This window comes from Apis cerana, linkage group LG7 (genome assembly GCF_029169275.1).
Source record: "Apis cerana isolate GH-2021 linkage group LG7, AcerK_1.0, whole genome shotgun sequence".
NCBI classification, from domain to species: domain Eukaryota; kingdom Metazoa; phylum Arthropoda; class Insecta; order Hymenoptera; family Apidae; genus Apis; species Apis cerana.
The window spans coordinates 13,493,514-13,514,344 of record NC_083858.1 but is presented as its reverse complement, the minus strand read 5'-3'; the positions used below and the strand labels follow the sequence as shown (position 1 = coordinate 13,514,344).

General features: G+C 40.8%; 2 protein-coding genes across 7 annotated transcripts in view; one reads left to right on the top strand and one right to left on the bottom strand.

The window, feature by feature from the left end:
• Positions 1 to 20,831, top strand: part of LOC107999327 (TSC22 domain family protein 1-like) — a 266,961-nt gene that overhangs the window by 24,481 nt on the left and 221,649 nt on the right. Inside the window, exons 1-3 of one of the 4 annotated variants that reach the window (XM_062077395.1) lie at positions 6,555 to 6,670; positions 6,779 to 6,895; positions 8,149 to 8,214. In XM_062077395.1, coding sequence (XP_061933379.1) covers positions 6,893 to 6,895; positions 8,149 to 8,214 — 69 coding nt within the window. In that variant the 5' untranslated portion in view covers positions 6,555 to 6,670; positions 6,779 to 6,892. Of the gene's footprint in view, positions 1 to 6,554; positions 6,671 to 6,778; positions 6,896 to 7,266; positions 7,301 to 8,148; positions 8,215 to 20,831 lie in introns of those variants that run through there. The other 3 variants (XM_062077398.1, XM_062077396.1, XM_062077394.1) reach the window with 3 other exon arrangements.
• LOC108001537 (nuclear receptor coactivator 6) overlaps positions 1 to 20,831 on the bottom strand; it is a 170,578-nt gene that overhangs the window by 109,470 nt on the left and 40,277 nt on the right. The gene's annotated exons all lie outside the window — the stretch shown is intronic.

Below are 20,831 nucleotides of genomic sequence, written 5' to 3'. Positions count from 1 at the left end.
TCGAACGAATTTGTACTTTGTCGCGGAAAAATAAACAAATTGTGTGGAAGGAGGCGCGATAAAAGGATGAACGATCGTCCGGAACGTGATATACAGGCATCGTAGGTAGCAAGTTGGGGTAACCGCGTTCGTGACGTCGACAAAAGTGTATCGTGGCGCGAACAATAAAGATTCGCGGAGAATAGGGGATCTCCGCGACGATAATATAGATTGCACGGTGGCGAACAATCGTCGTGACTGGATGACCAGCCGTCTTAAATCACGCCGAGCGAATGATTCAGCACGGAGGCATCCTAGCGAACCGGAAACTGCTCTCGAACGGCCGGCATCACCTTTCACGAGCCCGATTTCATTTATAAAGGATCGCCTCGTACGTGACTCAGAATCTTGGATCTTTGGAGCGTGGTGACCAGACGCGTTGGGTGGACGCTTCGAGCGATCGTTAAAGACCGGTAAAGAGGGACTAAGTTGGATCAGAAACCGAGTTCGTTCGTTCTCGTATTCGTAATGATCGAACGTAATAATCCATTTATACGCGGCGAGGAACGCGTTTTAACCTATTTCGTAGCGATCTGAAGCGGTTAGGACGAATGAAAATAAGGTTTCACCGTCGTAAGCGCATCTCTATACGTATATGTACGGAACGATACGCTTGCATAACCGAGGATGTATCCGAAGAGCGAAACGGAGGGAGGAAAGCGAAGGGTTCCGATTCGATACCTCGACTCGAAAGTGAGTGGATCGTACTCCCGCGTGGGTCGTGGAGCGAGTTCAGTGTCAGATCCGAGACGAGTACTCTCATCTGGCATGCATAAAATACTTCGGTGGCGCCAACGTGTCGGCCAACTCTTATACCCGATACCCGCAAGCCTCTGCGTACTCTCCTCTCTTTCGCTCCCGACCGACCAACCACGTGTCTCTTCTTTCGTCCACCTTTGCGCCGACTTTCTCTCTCTTTCTCTCTCTCTCGCGAACCAGATCGCTCGCTCTCTCGACACGCTTGATCCAAAGGCAAACGCGAATCGAGCTGGCAGGTATGCGCATTTTTATGCGCTCATTTATGCCCACGCGTTCACTAAAAATAATCCTCGGTATCGAAGACCGAGCATAACGAACGATCTTTCTTCCTCGGTTGATCCCATTTCGTGCCTCTACGCGATCCGAGATCCTACCAAACACCCGATGCCTCGACCTTCCCCCTTCCACAAACGGGAGAATACCTTTGCAGGTATGCAAATGCGTTCATTAGAAGCTCGAGGGCATTTACCGTATAATCATCCGAGAAACGATTCGACTTTAACACAAAGTGTTCGAACCTTCCTCTTGGATTTAACTCGGATTTAACCGGTATTAACTTCTCCATCATCCTTGCCTTGTATCTTCTCATTATTCCATCCGAGTATTACGAGGAACACGATCTTCCTAATTGGACCTCGCTCCTTCTTAAAAATCAATATTCGAAACCGATACTTTATCCTTTCGATCCGCGTTCTTACGAATGATAAACCTCGAGCACGCACCACCACCGAGATAAATCGTGCTTCGCCAACCTCGACGCTTGTTTACATACCGTTTACATACCATTCCAAATTATACGTCTCTTTTCCCATCGATCGCTGCTCGCCTAACGATCTCTCACCTTTCCACCTTTCCTCGCGCCGCGAACGCGTTTCCTTCGTTCGCCAACGCCACAAATGCGAACGACACGGGAGGCTTACTGGACAACGCTTGCTCTTTTCTCTCCAATCTGAACGTAATCCGGTACGATCACCGTGAAAATATCCTCGAAAAAATCTTCCTTAAATACCTTATGAAAATTTACGATTTCTCCACGGTCGCTGCTCGTGAGTTTCGAAATCGAAAACGAGAAGTCTAATTCGATATATCGGGTTAGATACGATTGACCTTTGAACGAGGGGAATTCGGTGGATTTCTTTCTTGAGAAATCGAAACGACTCGGAATATGTATGATTCGTAAGCTATCTTATCTCGGAATTGTCGATTATTCGTTAGTTTCATCCCCGCTGTATCGAAAACTGTATTAATTTTTACGACTTTAGAAAATTCGATAATCGAGAGAAATATCTCGATTCGATAAAATTCGACGAGTCACTCTAAAAAGTGCAAATATACGAATTCTCTCCTCCATCTTACGATCTTCCTCGATACATACTTCGATTCTGTGTTTCCTGTGTTCATTATGGATAAGTGATTTCCAACTATAAATACGTTATATCATACGCGTCGCAAACAAATTCACTATTGATGAATCTATTTATTTACGTGAAAGATACGCGAATAAAATTCTCTTTCTTCCAACTTGTTTTGACGAAAACTATTATTCGTAGGCTCGCGTTGTTGAAAGACTCGATCGTAACTCGATCCGGCTCCTCTTCCTTTTTTTCCCATGTCGAATCACCTTGACGACGTCGACGCGTGGTCAACCATTCGGGACGAAACATTTTAATTGGCGGCAATTGTCCGTCCTCGCTTAATTGGCAGCTGTAAATAATCGGGCGCATAATTCTCGGCATGATCGGCTCGAGATCGCACACGAACCTCCGTGGGCCGAAAATGCTCGGCGAGCCTCGCGTTAATGATCGATATCGAGAATACGAATACGCGATACGTGCGCTCAGTCATAAATAAATGGGCCATCGTGGCCCGAAATCGCCCACGCATCGCTCGTATCGAGCGCTTGTTCTTGGCTCGCGTGAATTTTTAAAAGGAGATGGTTGGTCTGGGATCGGTTGTTGGGGCGACGCGATGATGCCTGCCTATGGATGGGGGAGAAGGTTCAAGGGTCACTTGGCGAACGATCGTTATGTAATAATCGCTCGTGAAAGTAAATTGCGCGTAACGGTGTCCCGAACACCCACGGAGGAAATTTTGCGACGCATCGATCAGAGAAGTGAGTTTGGTGAAACGAGTTTCGCGAGCGTTGAGAAATTCTGAATCGAATTTAATAAATAGAGAGCCGTAAGAATTGCAAGATCGATCGAGCATGGAAAAGTTGGCGAATATATATTTAGCTGTTACGAAGGACGCGATGCGATATGTTTAACAAGCGCGATAATTGGGACGCTATTTGAAACACTTTGATTGGAAAAGGTAAATTATTCCGAGAACGATTTTACAAAATCGTTCTACTTAACGTTTAAACACCGATCGTCCAAGATGAAAGGAAACCCCTGGCGCTGCACCGATTACTTTGAAAGCCGTTTCGCAATTTGGATCGCGAGGTCATTGTCTCAACCGCGAATCAAAGATCGGGATAAACTCGGGAGAGAACGTTTGACGAAACTGGTTGCTATGCGGCTTACCATTTCTACGCGGAGATACGTGCCTCGCTGCGTACCTGCTTCACAAAACCCTCGCAATGCACGCGGACGCGTGCGCGCGCCAATTTAGAACGTTGCTCTTAAGTGTTTTAATGCGTCGCGAGTGAATCACGAGATATAAAGGATGGTATCGCTTTTTGTTTCACTTTTCGGTTTTCTGTGAAGGTGAACATTTTATTCTTTCAATCGAAGTGTTATTTTTTACCAGTGAAAATTGAGAAAAAGTATCGAATTACGAAAGAAATGTAATCGAGACGTTTATATTTGGAAATATATATCGGTGTACAAAAATATCTTAATATATTATTCATATTATACTTTGATTTCGACTTATCGAGAGACAAACATTTTTTGACAATTTGATCGGTCTACCATTCTTTTCTTCGATGCGTTTTCTTGGTACAAAAATATTTCTTTCTTCCGACGATCAATTTTACCTATCTTTGATTCGATGCGCAAAAGAAAAACAGGCATGCTTGTAAAATATTGGCGCGCGTTCTTGCTATTAAAAGAACGTGGGAAAGGATCGATGCCTTTTAAGGGACGAAATAATTTATAGATCGTAAAGGTATATTTAAATTTTAACCATTATAATCATCGGAATGAGTTATTTATTATTATTATTTTTTTTTTCGTTTTAGTGGAACGAATGAAATCCTTCATAATGAAATCTTGGTGGCGAATCAATCGATAAACGCATTAAATCTTGGATCGAATTCTTGGACATCGATGCGGACTTGCCACACTCTTTCTTTGTCTTCGCGAGACGATGTAATTTATCGTAATAGTTCGATAGGCGTACAAGTTGTCTCGTCGTATCTCAATAAATAAATTTTGAAATTGTTTTAAACGGCCGGATCCGATCATCGTCCATGACCATGTAAAATCGTTGAATCGATGGAACAAGGGTGTAATTTTCATTCGATGTAACCTTGCCGTTGAACAAAGTCATCTAATGACCGCCTCTTCGAACCACTTGCCGCCATTTACAGAATGGAAAACTTCATTTGTCTTCGCGCGTTAGTCGTTGGTCCCCCTTCGAAGTTGATGACGCATCAAAGAACTTGTGCACGCGTCGTACATGAATATTGCTACGAGTCAAAAGGCGTTGGGGAGAGAAGTTGCATCGACGATAATTATGGGGATGAAAGCAGGTGTTTCTAAGATTGCAACATGGCGGAGAAACCTAAGCGATATTTCTATGCGCTTGAATAAATTATAGTGCGTGCCACGATATCATCGAGTCCGATGAATATACACTTGTGGCATACGAAAGTGTATATCGATGCTTTAAACTATAAAAATATGCATGTTAGATTTGAGTTTTGAAGATAATTTTATGACTGCTATAAAACACGAGGATAATATATGTAAAATTTGGACCCAGTCCGATAATTTTCGTACGTACTTATAAAATATTCAAAATTGAGATAAAAGAGGCTTACAAAAATATTTGAACGATGGTGATTAGCTTGTCATACGATTTAACCGTGTCTTTATATTATCGTAAACTTTTTGTATCGAAATCTATTGAAAAAGTTACAACACGTTACTATCACATGTGACACGATTAACCATATGTTGTCAATATTTTTACAATATTAATATTAATATTTAGATAGATGCCTCTTTTTAATTCCAATTATGACTTTAACATATTATATTTGATAACATATTATATTATATTTTTTACGAAAATTTTGTTTAAAATTATCGTAATTAATGTATCGGTTTAATCCATTTATGCGATGTTACGTGTTTCCCGATGTACGATTATAATTTTTAAATCTTTCTTTATGAAAGCAATCTTGGTTTTGCATTTCTCAACGAGGAAAGAATTAGTTACAAAGTTGCGAGGATAAGACCAGTTCTGACAATTCGACGTTTCCTGTGTCAACTTCCTTTTCATTAGACTTATTAAACGCAGCTATCTTCCAGTTCTGTTCGAATCATCATTTTCACGCTTCATTTTCGTATCGTGTTTATTATATAATATAAATCGTTATATAAGAAAATTGAAGTAATGCGAATTAAGTAAAATATCGATTAATGATAAAAATAATTGTTGAACGTAATACGTTTGACATTAAAGTCATCTAATCAAAGCTACTAAAAATTGAAAGTGAACGAGTTTCAACGTCATAATGAACGGATTTATTCGACTGAAAAATGATAATATTACTTCATCCGTTACAATTAAAAATAGAATTTATTTGGCAAAAAATTCCAAATATTTATAATAATTAGTACATTTATTATCGCGTAAATTTATTTATATATAAGAAGTTTAAATTACTTTAAATATTTTTTTTTTTAATTTCGATTCAGAATTTTATCTACGAGAAGAAAGTTACGGTAATGAATTTTTCAAAACTATTTTCAAGAATAAATTCGAGCGGATCTTACGATCTTTATTCCGACCGCGACCGCGACGTCTCCATTTTGCCACCACTTTCCCTTTTCTCAATAATGAGATATGCATATCGTACATCCGCCTATTCTTCCAGATAATCCACGCATCGAGAGATTTTTTTCGCGAAGGAACGAGATTACGCGTATGTTTTGTGAAATTCTTAACGACTTTGCTCATTTTCATTTATTAATTCAACATCTAGGAAGAATTATATAAAATAGTTATATTAATAATAGTTGGAATTAAAATTTAACTTTATTATATAAAATAACACAAAAATTAAAATATTTTATAACAAAGAACAGAAATCTATATTTATCGATTTAATCATTCTCGTATAAACTAGACACATAGAGGTTAGAGACACTTAGGTAAGACTAGGTAAGTGGTATGAGACAGTTGATTGGTAATTCTGACTACAATAAGTCTTAACTTTTTCCAGTTATTGCATCCTTAACCTATAAACAAATTATTATTTTCAAAGCAATTAATGCAACTTTATTGGATTTTATTTTCTTCTTTTATTCGTGAGAAGAATAATAAATAAATTATTATCTTTTAACGCAAAAGTTTTTTTTCAGATTTAATAAATTTTTATTTTAAATGTTCAACGTTATTTCAATTATTTTTCAGTATTATTTCTAATTTGAATAATTTTTATATTAAATCAATAACAATCTATTCTATAATATTTTTAATGAGAATATTTTTGTAATAAATCGGTTAAAATAAATCAGTTAAAATATAATATATTTTATTTTAATTTTTGAGCGAATAAAATAAAGAATTATACCGCTCTAGCCAATCAGAAAATAGCTAGGGTCTAACACCGAGACGAATCAGTGCGCATCATAGTGCGCATGTCATCAGTCTACAGTTGAAAATCATGGTGATAGGTCACGTTTCACCGGCTGAAGTGCGTAATTACTTAAAATTTATATTGTATTACGGTTATTAAGCTTACATTATAGATTATTAAAACTTGTTTTAATAATACATGTTTGTTTAATCATTATTATACCAGAATGAACATCTTTGTGAGAAATTATCATTTCATCGTAAACAAGATGGCTTTGAAAGTGTAGTTTCTACGCATACCATGGCAATTGAGAGATAATTCGACAACTTTGACACAAATATGGTAAGATTTTATTTATTGTAATAAAAACATAATTACTATAAGTATCCTTTATCTCTTTTTACGCACTCAATGTAAAAGTAGCTGGATTAATACAATCTATTCACATGTATCGTATTTCATACGTATTTTCATATACGTACATTTCTTTCTTAAATGCGTCATTTATACGTTCAACTTGCGTGTTATTATTTCTACATTTGTTTTGATTTTACACTCGAAGTCCAAAGAACTGAAAAACATTTCTTGTAGCTTTTTCGAGAAATTGACGGTTGGCGTTGGTTCGTGCCACGCTCGACTTGCCGTATCGTTGACTGTTCCCCCACTCCAATTTGTAATTCGATACGTTGAATCGCGGAATGTCATTTCGTTTTCGAAGTTTGCGACGATTAGACGTTTGTATTATGTGTAAGTTACATATTATACAATACGTTTTTATTTATTATTATTTAACATTATTTTTTTACTTTTTGTATTATCATTTTATCAATGCGTATCATCATATCAGTATCATATTATTATTTGTTCGATCATTTAATTGAATATTATTATAATTGATAATTTATTCTTCGAAGAATAATTTTTTTTATCCGTCTATTTGATTATTAAAATTACTCGTTATTAACTCGTTTTATAAGCTTCTAAAATAGGATTTGATTTCGATTATTTTTTTTATTTTAACATCATTAGTTTAATATCATACATTTTATATATTTATTTTAAAAAATTTTTTTGTACGGATAAATACTTGATTACTGAAATTAGACGGAAAAAGAATTTTCAATATGAATATCATAATTACAATTTACATTATATGAAAAATAAAAAAAGTTTAAATTTCTGTACCGAAGATATATTTAAAAATACTTGTTCTTTTTTTATTGATTTATCGATTTACTAATTGTTATAATATTTGCTTCATAATAGTATTTTTTTGTATTTTAGGATATAATAGTTTTATTTATTTATTATAATTTAATTATAATAGACGTTTAATTAGATTCAGTGCTCGTTCGATTATAATACAAAGATGTTAGTAATTTCTTATTTTTAATTTTTTATTTTTATATTCGTTTTCGACACGGACTAGAATCAATGTTTCTGTCAATAGGATGATCACGCCAGAATAATTAATCTTTTTTTCTAATTAAATTTTTATTCGAAGATTTCAATTTTTATTATTTTTGTATTTTATTACAATTTCATTCTTTATCATTATATTTATAAATTGTAAAAAGTTGTATTTTTCGTTGCAGATATTTTCCATTTCCTGGATGGATTACGAGAACATCGATGGTAATACAGATTCTTCGCATCTAATGGTGAGTTGCATGCATTTCTCCGATCGTTCGATAATTTTAATTAGAATATATTTAACATAGATATTTGAAAAATGTCAAATATATTTATGTACAGTTATATATTTTATATAAGAAATAATGTGGGTTAATTTATTGCGAATGCATTTATATTTTTCATATGTAAAAAACTTAGATATAAATAATGGATAATATTTTTGTTTCAATTTTTAAAACGCAAACATGAATTTTTTCTTTTTGAGTGATTTAATTTACACAAATATACATACTTAATTGATAATAATACGATAGATGGTATAAGAAATATTCCGATCTTTTTTGAGATTGGTATTTCGAAAAACAAAATCCCATCTGTTCTGTTTTTTCTCATCGTCGTTTACTCGTGAAATTGAAATCGCGCGTGTGATCGATGCGAAGAACAAATCGAATCGTTATCGGCGAGTAATCGTATAGTTTAATTAGCGATTTTTGAATGATTCGATGGAGAAATTGATTTGAAAAGAGGGAGAGAATCCTGTATGAATGAAGTAAGAATTACGTAAAGAATGGTGTGATCGATGTCTCGATGCTCTCGATGATTGAAAGAGAATGAAAAATTATCAAATATAATTCGGAATTATTACGTCTGTTGAAAAATATAGTTGGAGAGGGAAAAGAGAAACTGGATTTGGTGCGAGAATGAAAATTAAATGCATTCATTGATCGAGCATTCTCACGAAGATAGGCGCGTTGGAGTATTAACTTTCGTTGGAAGCACCGCAGGATCAGAGGCCAACCGGACAGGCTGGCACACAAAATACCACCTTGGAAGGTTTAACGATCGTGTTTCTCCGGGACCGGCCTTGGAAGCTGTTCCATTCGTATTCGCAGCACTTACGTAATCGCTCAACAACGATCGGTAGGAGCCACCCCGATAGCCACACGATCTTTTTTCTCTTAGAGAAAAAGATGAGAAGAGAGAGACGAGGAATCAAGGTGAATTTGAAATGTCACCATCCAGCTAGGTCCGTTTTGTCTCGCAGATTCGATTTCCGTTACATACGTATTAAATCAATTTCCCTGTTAAATCGTTTCGAGTACGTTGACCAATTCGTTAAAATCGTGCGAGATAGATGTTAATGCGAATAATTAAGTATCAACGCGAGTAAGTTTTAAAGAAAAGAATATTAAATATCAAGGAATATATCAAGGCTCGAATCGAAGGAATTAACGAAGGAATAAGATGGATGCATTTGTCGGTTTAAGTGCGTATATTCCGGCAACCATCGAGGCCAGCTGTTGGAGGTTCGTCCCCTTTGCGATCCGATAAATTGGAATGTCCGCTGACCAGTTATCCGGACAATGATACCACGGCATTGAACATCAACGATGTACGAATTGACGAATGTCATAAAGTAACCGGTCGTAATCGAATATCGGTATCCCGTCAATTTAAAACTTCTCTCGGAGAAGAACAACTCGATTCGTAATAAAATACACGCGCGACGATGAATCTAAAATTCGCGCTTTACCTAGAAGCAATTAAGGGGAAAAATTTGTAAATTTCCATCCGATCGTTAGCGAGGGGGATTATTGGAGAAGCAAACGATTCTTTTGACGCGCCACGTCGCGCAGCTCGTTCGCGAAAACAGATATAAAATTGCCCCGATCTATCAGGCGACGTACCGTTCCGAGTTGGCGCGTATACCGGAATCACGCTTCCACCAGGCTACATTCTTGGCCGCCATATTCACGTCCACACCGTGTGTCACACGGTTGGACGTCGCGACGAGTGCCGCGGTAGGAGAAATGCGGGGTGACCGTGAGATCGATCCACGCCGTGACCCAACAGCGTGGACGATCCTTCTCGCGTTCGAAGCGCGTGGCGAGCGGAACGTAACGAGAATCGACACGGGAATCGTCCGTGTCCTACAACCCAGATGGATATGACCGATAACGTGACGCTCGCGCTTCTGACATGCATTTGGGACGTGGACGTGTAGGTGATTCTGCCCGATGTATCGCCGCTCTCCACTCTTTCAGCGATCGTTCCGTATAATGTTAAATAACGGTACGAACGCGATTGTGTCGGCCGAACGCGACCATGTACAAATAACGATGATACGCCGATACCGAGAACCACCGACCAGGACCCCGTGTTCTCTCGTATCTGCGTCCATTTGCATGAACAGTTGCTTTCGTGCTGTTTCGTTTCTCGTATTTACAGCTGCCTATTTTTCCTTTTCCCCCGCCCTCCCCTTCCCCTCTCCTCCTCTTTCTCTTTTATTCGTCCACTCGAATCTCTTAAAAGATTATTTATTAGTTATACATCGAAACTGTGATAATCTTAACAATTGTTTTTCCATGATGAATATTTCATTTTTTATATTATCTCAACATTTTGCGCGGCTTTGAGGGCGAGCAGGGGGGGAGGGGAGGTTGAAGTCTAAGCGAGAGAAGTGGAGAACGTTTACAGTCATCGATGAATAAGGAGATGTCGCGCGATAATCCGTGAAAAACGAATATCGAGATTTATTTATCACAGGATAAGAGGAGGAGGGGGAGAGGGGAAAGGAAATATACGCGCGTGCGTGTGCGAAATACACGCGGAAGACATTCCATCGGACGAGAAGTGGGGGGGGAAAAGCCGAGTTAATCCTCTAATTATGAGTGAGATTCGCGGGACACGTTTTGCAGAAAACGATAGCGACGTCCGGGAAATTTGCATTCGTTTAAATCCCGGCGTGTGGAACGAGCATAAACGCTCGTAAGATTCGCGCGTTTATCTTTCGAAGCGTGGTGCCGGTATCGTCGCCCGCGACCGCCACTTTTCGCCTCAAGTTTACGAACGTACCGCGGCCGGGGCCATTGACTCCTCGCCGATTTACTCTCGACGAGACGAGAGAGAGGAGGCATTCGCGCCGATCCGCGTTACGAGGAATCGCGTAATTGCTGACGGTTGCTAATACGTCCTGTTGGGAGAGAGGAAAAACCAGATTCGCAACTCTGAAAGCGCGTCCGGTCGTTTGAATCCACGCCGTCCTTCCATTTAACATCTTGGCTAATTTCGCGAAAATTGAACTTTCAATTTGCACTCGTTACGATCGTTTTTTCTTTTCCTCTTCTCATTTCGTTACCGAGCAACGATACTTTATCGTTGCGGTACCGATTATCTCGGTTGATTATCTTGGAAAAAAAGAAAAAAAATTGCCGACGAACGGGATTCGAAATGGAATCGTAAATAAATGAAGGATGTTTATAAAAAAAAATGGAACGAAGCGACGAAAAGGTTGATTTTATATAGGGAAAACACTGGTATCTCGCGGATCTCGTCGATATACGACGTAGGATATTTAGGCTTTAAACCGAATTCAACGTGGGTGTCCGTGAACTCGCGGTTTGGCCGGGGTATTAATCAAACGCGAACGATTATAAAGCTGGTTCGATCGACGCGAATATACTATGTTGGCCGGGGATGACGTCAGCCGAGCGGCGAGCACTTGACGGCAGCTCGATATACCCGGTTGCTCGCGCAAGAAACGTTTGTTTTTGCCAACGTCCACCGCGAGAAAGGGAGAGAACACGAGAGAAAGAGATAATTTTAGCTTTAGCCAGGAATTACGCCACGATACAGGTTTTAAACGCGTATAATTTATTCCGCGTGGCGACGGCGCGTGTCTCGTGCGCGCACACGAATCGGCCGGTTTCCGAACGACGACGAGGGGGGAAAAAATCGGCGAGCAACGAGGCTGGCGTGTACACGCGCATACCGCTTGCTCACCCGTGATATCGCGTCGCGCGAGGAAACTATCGACACCGTCGTAATCGAATTTCGAAAAGAGAAATTTCAAACGCGTATTCGAACGAGGTGGATCATTCGCGAATAACGTCATTCAACGTATATTTTCCTTCTTTCTTTCCTCCTCTCTCGATACGAATGACACGAATACTCGACGAATACGTAACGAATACGCGTACGTTGGTAAATTTTTACGCGAAACAAACAAATTTCGTCGTCTCACGATCCTCGAATATCGTCGACTGTCGTCAATCGTCGCGAACGATAGATCGGCGCGTAATCGTTGACTAATTTATTGGTGTACGTATACCGCGGATTAGGTTGTCGCGTTGTCGCGCAACGCGTTCCAGAACGGCTAAGCCCTCGAGAGACGCTCGCTAACTAGATCCGAGAGTGCATGGCTTCGTTGCTCCGTGTCGTCGAAAGGGGTTGCAAGTGCGCCGATACCGTACTAGTTACGATGACACTCGTTTACACGTTTCTTTTATTCGATAGTTGAGCGGCTCGTCAACGATGGACAACGAGGTCACTGTCAGACCGACCACGAGACGCTTTGTACCACGCGTATGTTTGCGTTTCTCGAAACATACTACGATACATCGTGAAACGAGACGATTTCCTTGGATCTATCTCTCGTTGAATCGGAAATTCAAGATTATTTCGGAATTGCGGACGATAGAGTGGACGATGACTACGTACTCGAACGATTCACTCGCGAATTTCACTAGACTCGCGATAAATCATGGATAAATCGGTTCGCGAGGCGAGCAGCAAAGGTTTCGAAAAAAGTTTCGGGCCATTCTCGTTCTCGTACGTGAGCAGCTGCGAATGTTGGTCGGAACGGGAAATCGGGAGTGAAGCGGGAACAGGAAGGCACGCGCGCGTCAGAATGTCCGCGGATGACACGAGGAGACACACGTGTGCGCGCGCGCGCGCGCGTTGTGCACACGTTCGCAGAACGGAACTATCGGACAGGTTACCCGGTTATGCGAATAGCAACGTGCTGCGCGATGCTACCACGCTCGGCAATGCGAACGCGAGATTACGGTGGAGGGAGCGCACCCTATTCCCCCCTCCGCCCCCTTTCCTCTTCACAGGCTACTCGCATACTACTTGGATAAATCGGCGTATAGAGATAGTTGCACGCGTCTCGGTTGCAGATGCATCCTCCATCCTCGAGCCGGTGCACAGGAAACGAGAACATCGTTAGAACGAGGCTGCGGTGTAACGTGAGAAATCCTCGGCCGGAGATCTCCGCCGGCCGTGTATCACCGTTTTGTGGCCATCGGATCGTTTTATGCCTATTCCGCGACCCGTCGCCCGAACAACCGGAAAGATTTTGCACCGTTAGGACGCGTTATCGGGCAGCCGTTGCTCTCTCCCTCTCTCTCTCTATTTTATTTTATCGCGTTATTGCGTCCACGTTCCGCGCGACGCAGGGAGAGACAGAAATTTTCACCGATCGAAACGATTCAACGCGGCGCGATGCCGATTCCCGATTCGTTCGCCGATTGTTCCGTCTCTTATTTCGTCTTTTCTTTTTTTACGTAGTTGTTACGTGGACACGTGACAACAGGCGGCCGAGGGAACCGACTTCCGTGGATCCTACCTTCTACTTTCACCTCGCACGGAAATTACCAATCGGTAGTCGCGAAGTAGGATTAAAAATCTCGAGTCTTAAATGCTTTTAAATTTTTTAAAAGGTTATTAAAAGGTTTGTATTTAAAAATTTAAGAGCGAAGAAAATTGGATTTCAGAGGAATTTTATCTTCGGGATTCAATTTTTCAGAGTTTATAAAATTATTAAAAACTGCGTCGTTGATTAATTGGAAAGAGCTTGCGAGAACTCTGTTTAAATTTCAACGCGTTGACGAGTCTCTTCCACGTACAATGTATCCGTCTTTTTCTTCCGAGAGAAGAAGCCTTGACAAAAGAGAGAAACTCGAACGGATCTCGTAACGTTCGGATATCTGTTCGCACGGATATCGCTCGAATAGCGAACAATCCGTGAAATAAGCGTAAATCCGTAATATCGCTTCTTTCTTCGATTTTCTGGCGGTCGTTCGTCCTTCTCTCTTTTTCCCCATCATTGTATCGAGGAGCGAGGAATATCGCGTTCGGAATAGCAGCTGGGACGTTGAACTTTTCGCGTAACGTTGAAATAACGTTGGAATGAATCGGGAGATTCGATTAATAAAATGACTCTCGCTTATCGAGTTTTCGATAACCAGTTTTCCACGTACTGGTAATTTTCCCCGCTAATCGTTTCACGCCTTGCAATCTCTAATAAACCGTTTGGCCTCGTAATAACGCGATCGATCAATTGTTTGAAAACTGGTCGGTACAGGACCAGAAGGCAGAAGGGAGGGGAGAGAAAAAAGATATCGTTTCAATTAGTTTCTTAACGAGACGCCCCGAGGTTCCGAATAAACATAGGCCTATCTATCTGGAACAATGCTCCATTATATCAGATCGAGCCGCGATATATTAGTCACGGTCCGATATAAAGAAAGGATATTAAAATCTATCTCTCCCTTGTAAACTCCCTTACGCCACGCCAGCGTAGCCTTCGAGGCGCAGGTATCTCGGACTTGCCTACGTTTTCCGGTTACAAATTAATTTCGTGGCTTGTTCGGCGTCGAGGCTTCTCTCCGCCGGGCTTATGACGTTAAACAAGGGAAACGTACACGTATAAATCCCATGGAGAGACGTAACGCGTAGGTGTTTATACGGCCCTCCCGCCACACACGTGCCCGATCGCGAAAATAAGAACACGGATTCCTTTTTCGGCTCGGCGCAGCTCGTAAGTCTTTCGTCGTCTCTCGATTAATACGCCGGATCCATTAGTAACGCCGTTTCGTTCGAAAATATTGGCGCGCAATATCTCAGCTGGATATTGAGCCAGATAACTCCGCCGTTTTCTAGTTTATATAGGCTAATTTGCCGTGTCGATATTTTACGAACGAAATATAGCGAAACGTTCAATTTGATCGATCCCTTACACTCGCGTATAATATTTCTCGCGCCGCGTATTTTGGGGCAAGTAACGGCGATAAAATCTCTCGGTTCAACGATGCCCGTTTACTGGATTCTCCGCTCGCCAAACGAGCCGACATTGATTCCCACGAGGCTGGTAGTTTTCACACGGAAAAGCCAATCGGATAGGAGATACGAAATCTCGTGGAATACCGATCTCACGAAGGGGGAGTGGATCGGTTGCGTAAGACGTTGGATAACGGTACCGTTTCACACCGATAACGTCGACGGGGAAAAAATCGTCCAATGAAAAGCTATCCCATTTAATGGCTCGTTCTATCATTTTATAATCGACAACGGCCGAACACCGGCGAATAGACACTCCGTCATTTGGCAACGCGTATTTCCCCTGATCGAATCTGACAGATCGAATCTTTTCAACGTAACGCGTTCGCCTCTAAATCAATGCCTATCGAGATAATTTAAATCTCGAGCAACAGGTCGATGCGAAACCGGATTCGAGATTTACACTCCACCCTACGATAATTTCCATTTTCTCTTTCCATCTTTCTTAATCTTAAGTGATCGGATTCCTTCTTCTCAAACCGATCTTCGTGCATTCCCCCCCACGTTCGAATCCCCGCTGTCGATGCCGTACGAAAATCCAAACAGAGGCAAAGATTTCATTCGCGTTGCATTTCACGGGCTCGCAAACACGGCTCGAACGGCGACACGCCGCAAATTGCGCATATACGAGAGGAAAGGTTAAATCTCGTTACACGCACCACCCACCGACCGACACGATCAAGTGCGTGAATAAATGTACAACCGTATACTCCCGCACGCTGTTTATCGATACTTATCGATTCTCTTAATCGACATTTGCATTCCAAATGTCAGTATATACGTACATTTCGTATATACGTCCTGTACGGACGCTCGTTCTTTTCGACCAACTGTTGGCGATATATCACTATTATCATATGAAATCGTGTCGGCGATTAAATTCTTACCCGACGAAGCAAATGAAATAATAAATGTAAAATTTAGCGAAATCCGTGAAGCGTTAGATCGAGGTTATTACGATCGGAGAGGTGTGTTTACACGGTGTGCTCGCTTACAAACGGAAGTATGTATTACGCGCATGCATTACACGCGATATCCTGGACATGGGCGTGTGTAAGTCGTATCGAGAGAAAGTTACGATAGGAGCGAAGATACGTAGATACACGTCTCTCGGTAAGCAGTGGCAAGATGACAGTGCTAAATGATTCTAACCGCGTTAACGACGCGCGCCACTTGGATTTTGCCACCCGTTCGAATCGCAAGTTGCCCTCGACGCGAGACAGATCGCCACTCTTGCCGAGTAGCAGTGCATTACATCAATTACGATATGGAAATTTGAAATTTATCGGCCCACAACGAGACATTAATCCGACCGATCGCGATCATTTACATAACCGAGTCGGCAACGGGACAGAGGAGAAGGGAGGGGAAGGGGAAGGGCTCGACGTCCTATCGATGCTAATTAAGCCACGATGGGCATCGATCACCCCGCAACGATTTTTAACCATATCAATCGCCGAGACAATGGAAACCGTAGGAGGATTGCAAAATCTCTGCGGTTTGCGCGTTTCGCTTATTTCCCTACCGACGTACGTACGATTTATTTGTTCTCAAAGTGACCGACAACCATGCATTAGATTGTTGTTGCGCTCCGCGAAATTTCGAACGTTGTATCTCGTGTTCGGTTCGTTTATGACGTAGCGTTACGATCCGATGGATGTTATAAATCTATCAAACGGTGAGAGAAATTTTTCACTTCGTACCATGCATACCGAGATTCGATTCAAACTTTTGCGATGCTTGGGTATGGATTTATCTCGTGTCTAATGTACGTAATGAACGTAGATAAGCAGCACGTAGATAGGCACGTGGTAATTAAAAGCGGGAAAGAAGAACCGACAACGTGATCATCTTCGAATTCTTCGTTCTTTCGCGGACGAATCGAGAAAGTGGAAGAAGTTATGCGTTTTGTGGAAACGCAGCGCTATACAGATACGCGAAACGGTGCGCGCCGATAAGAATTTCTCGTTTACGATAGCGTAAAATAAAACTGTTCCTCCGCGTGTTCCTCGACAAGAATGCGGCGATATACGTGCGGGGAGGAGGGAAAAAAACGCGACGCGTGTGGTATAAAGTTGGTTATGAGCAACGCGAGCCGACTTCTCCGATACAATTTCACGCGAACAGAAGAAAAATGGGAGCCGCAGCTAAGAAGAAGAAGAAGAAGAAGCAGCAGCAGCGGTTGGTGAAATCTCGCGCGGTGAACGAGCGATAGAATCCCTGTGTATACGTTCGAGGCGACCCGATTGTGTCAGCTCGAGACGAGCACGCTTCGCAGATTCTCTAAGCGTACCGTTAAGCAACCCGGTGAAAATAATGAGATCGATAGAGATGCACGAGAAGCGAAAAATGTCGGGAACCCGATGCTACGTTAGGATCTCGTAATTCGAAAATTTTAGGGAGTCGAATAACATTTTGGGACGATATTCGACTCGATATTTTCGAATTTTCGCGTGTTCTAGAAATCTTTAGTTCGAATCGTCGCGAATCGATGGATATTTCGTTGTATTTAATTTTGTTCCTCGTATCTCGAGTAAGAAGGAAAAGGAGAAGAAGAAGAAGAAGAATTTAGAAATCTGGTCTTTCGTCGAGTTAGATGTAATTGTTCAGCCTAGTTGAACGTATGATACGTATAATCGACGCAATTAAATAGGCCGAGAGTTTAAAGATCCAGTTAATGAATTAGAATTAATTAAATACGTTTGATGTCTTTTTTATTAGGTAATCAAATTTTTCCATAAATTCACGAGTCTTCGATGCTCGTTAACTTTCATTTCTGGAGAAATGATATAAAGGAAGTAAGAAGCGATAAAAAGAAAAGCAAGAGAACGAAATATATGTTTAGAATCATTTACAGATAATTTCGAAAATGATTATCTTTTGAAAGTTATTATACGAATAAAGAAAATAATTGTTCTTTTTTTTTTTACTATTGAATTCTTGTAACGAACGAAATGTTTCGAAGCTGCGTATCGAATGGGAACGGAAACAATCTAAATTTTCGCGCAACTTGTCGGAACGCTTTGGCAATCGCGACACGTTCGATGGCCAAATTCGTAGCGAGCGGCAAATTCTCTTCCTTTCCAGTCGTTCTTCTCCTTCTCTTTCCTTCGCACGGCTTCCGATAATTCGACCACCGCTCGATAATAACAAATCGTACGTCGGTATTCCTCGTTGAACCTCGAGAATAGAATTATTCATTTTCGTTTAAGTTCTTTTAAAATTTCTTCGCACGATATAGATTCGAAAGATTTCGACTCTCTAACCTATTTCCGATCGATCTTTCGCAAATCAGGCTCGTTTGACACGCGACAAACATCGACATCGCGTTCCGTCGTAAACGTCGCAAATTATAAATCGGGCGGTAAATCCCGATCGAAAGAAAGTCGAACTCTCGGCAAAGGGGCGATAACGAACGCGCGTGTTTGCTCGATATCGAAATCACGACACGATAGAAATGCGAAGAAACGAGGGAACAAGAGAAAGAGAGAGAGAGAGAGAGAGATATTCTCTTAATATCTCTGTTTATCCTGGATGGAAACCTAAGTCAACAATCGGGGCACCGAATACCTGCAAGGATGCCACAATGCCTTCTTATCCCACGAATCCCTAGTGGATCATGGAAATGTCATTTTTCCGGTCGAAAAAGAATTCGACCAAGCTGACCCATCGTTTTCCTTTCATTTTACAAGAAGGAACAAAGAAGGGACGCGAAAGCAAACGACGCGCGACACGGAAAATTATCACCGTACCGCTCTAATCCATTATCGTGGATTCCGGACACAGGGATGAGTCATCGCATGTGGGTTAATCAACTGAGCAACCGAGAACGAAGTGGGCAAACGGAGAATCTTCTTGGAATCTGGATGGTGGAAGAAAATTGTTCGTGTTCCAAGGACAATTGGCAAATAAGAAATAAATAATTGTAGAAGGATTGTAAAAATTGGATTTACGAATTGCTCGGACGAGACTGTAATTTCTACTCTATGATTAATTCTTAAAATCGAAGTACGATTTTATCTATCCGAACGATAGTTAGAACGTAACAAATGATTGACAATTCGATTCTTTTCGCTTTTCTCGTTCCACTCGTAATAATATGTAAGATAAGCTCCGATGAATTTATATCTCGAATTAATCTTTTATATTTCCGATGATTTAAGAAACGTACGTGCTCGTTTTCTATTCTCGTATTATTGGAAATACGAATAAAATGGAATAAATCGATCAACGCTCGAGTCAAAGAAATTATCGAATCATACATCGTATGTTAATTAGATATTTACCGATGAAAATCTTATCGCGATATCACATAATAGTAATAAAATGGTAGAACAAAGCAGGTAAATTTGTCGTGGATTTCTTGCCGCGTTCTCAGATTATTATAGCGCGCTGCTCCGATCATGCACCGTTTAACCTGACATTCAGAGAATTGTCTGTCGCAAGTGAACTCGACTTGCGCAACTTAAATGGATATAGACAGGAAATATTATCCTGACGTTTTTCTTCTCGTTTCGATACATTATTACCATGCAGGATCGTTAAATATATATGTTATCGCGCACAATTCGCAATCCAAAGATGGAATGTTGAAAATGGAAAGGGAAAAATCTCGATAACGGTTTTTCGCGGTCCGAAAATTTCTTTACGCTCGTCGCGTCGAAAGGATTTAAGAGGGAAATATTATATGTTGAACGATCCTACGGAACGGATGAAATGAAGCGTGACAAACATTTTCGCCAAACGAATTTCACACAATCTTCTTTAATGAATTTCTATCTTCGTGCTTTCTTCCGGATTCCAACGTTTTTTGCTTCGATAATACGCAAGAAAATACGAATGCTTTTTACATCTAGACGCAAAATCTATTTTATCACTCGAGGAGAATTTCTATTCTCGATTCACATTAAAAAAATAAAGAATACTTTATTATAATTTTGTATGAATTTACGTTTATAATCGGTAAAGCGATTCGTCGTATCGCTAATTACGATCAATGAAACGCACTGCAAAAAAGTAAATTAAAGTAAATTAAATTTGAACGTTTCCACGCATTTTCGCGTCTTTTTTCAGCTTCTATTATCGAGTCATCGAGAAGTTTAAATAACTGTTTAAATAAAATTGTAAGCAGAGAATCGGTGTCGATCTCGCGGAAACTTTATCGATCGGAAAGGGATCGAAGCGAAACGAAAGAGCGTTTATTAACCGTTATCATTGTTCCGTGCACGAAATGCGTGGAGTAAGAAGGTTGGTTGGGCGCATCTCGCAATCCCATAGCCGAGAGGGCACTAATTAAAGTAATAATGGGATTATGGTTCGGGGTATCGGTGTAGCCGCGTTCACGCATCGTCGCTCCGCTATCGAATCGCGATCCTTGACTTCTGAGGTAAGAGGAAACTGGAGAAAATCGAACGCCGTTGGATAACACGCTACTGGATAACAGCGATAAAACGTTGGACGATGTACAACGCATACCGGAAATCTTATTCCCGGCTACCGTTTTCTAAATGGCCATCCGTTTTTTCGTGCAACGAAATCGATTCGAAAACTTCGATCGAATCGCGATCTCGAAACAGGATGGGAATCGAATTCCGATCCCACGAACGGAAGAAGAAATAAACGTTCGATTGTTTCAAAGTTTCTAAAGATCAGTTTCTAAAGAATCGAGAAAAATTCTCGTTCTCGAGGAAGACGATAGATGGATAGAAGATCGACGAATAAAAGCGACTCGATGCGATGA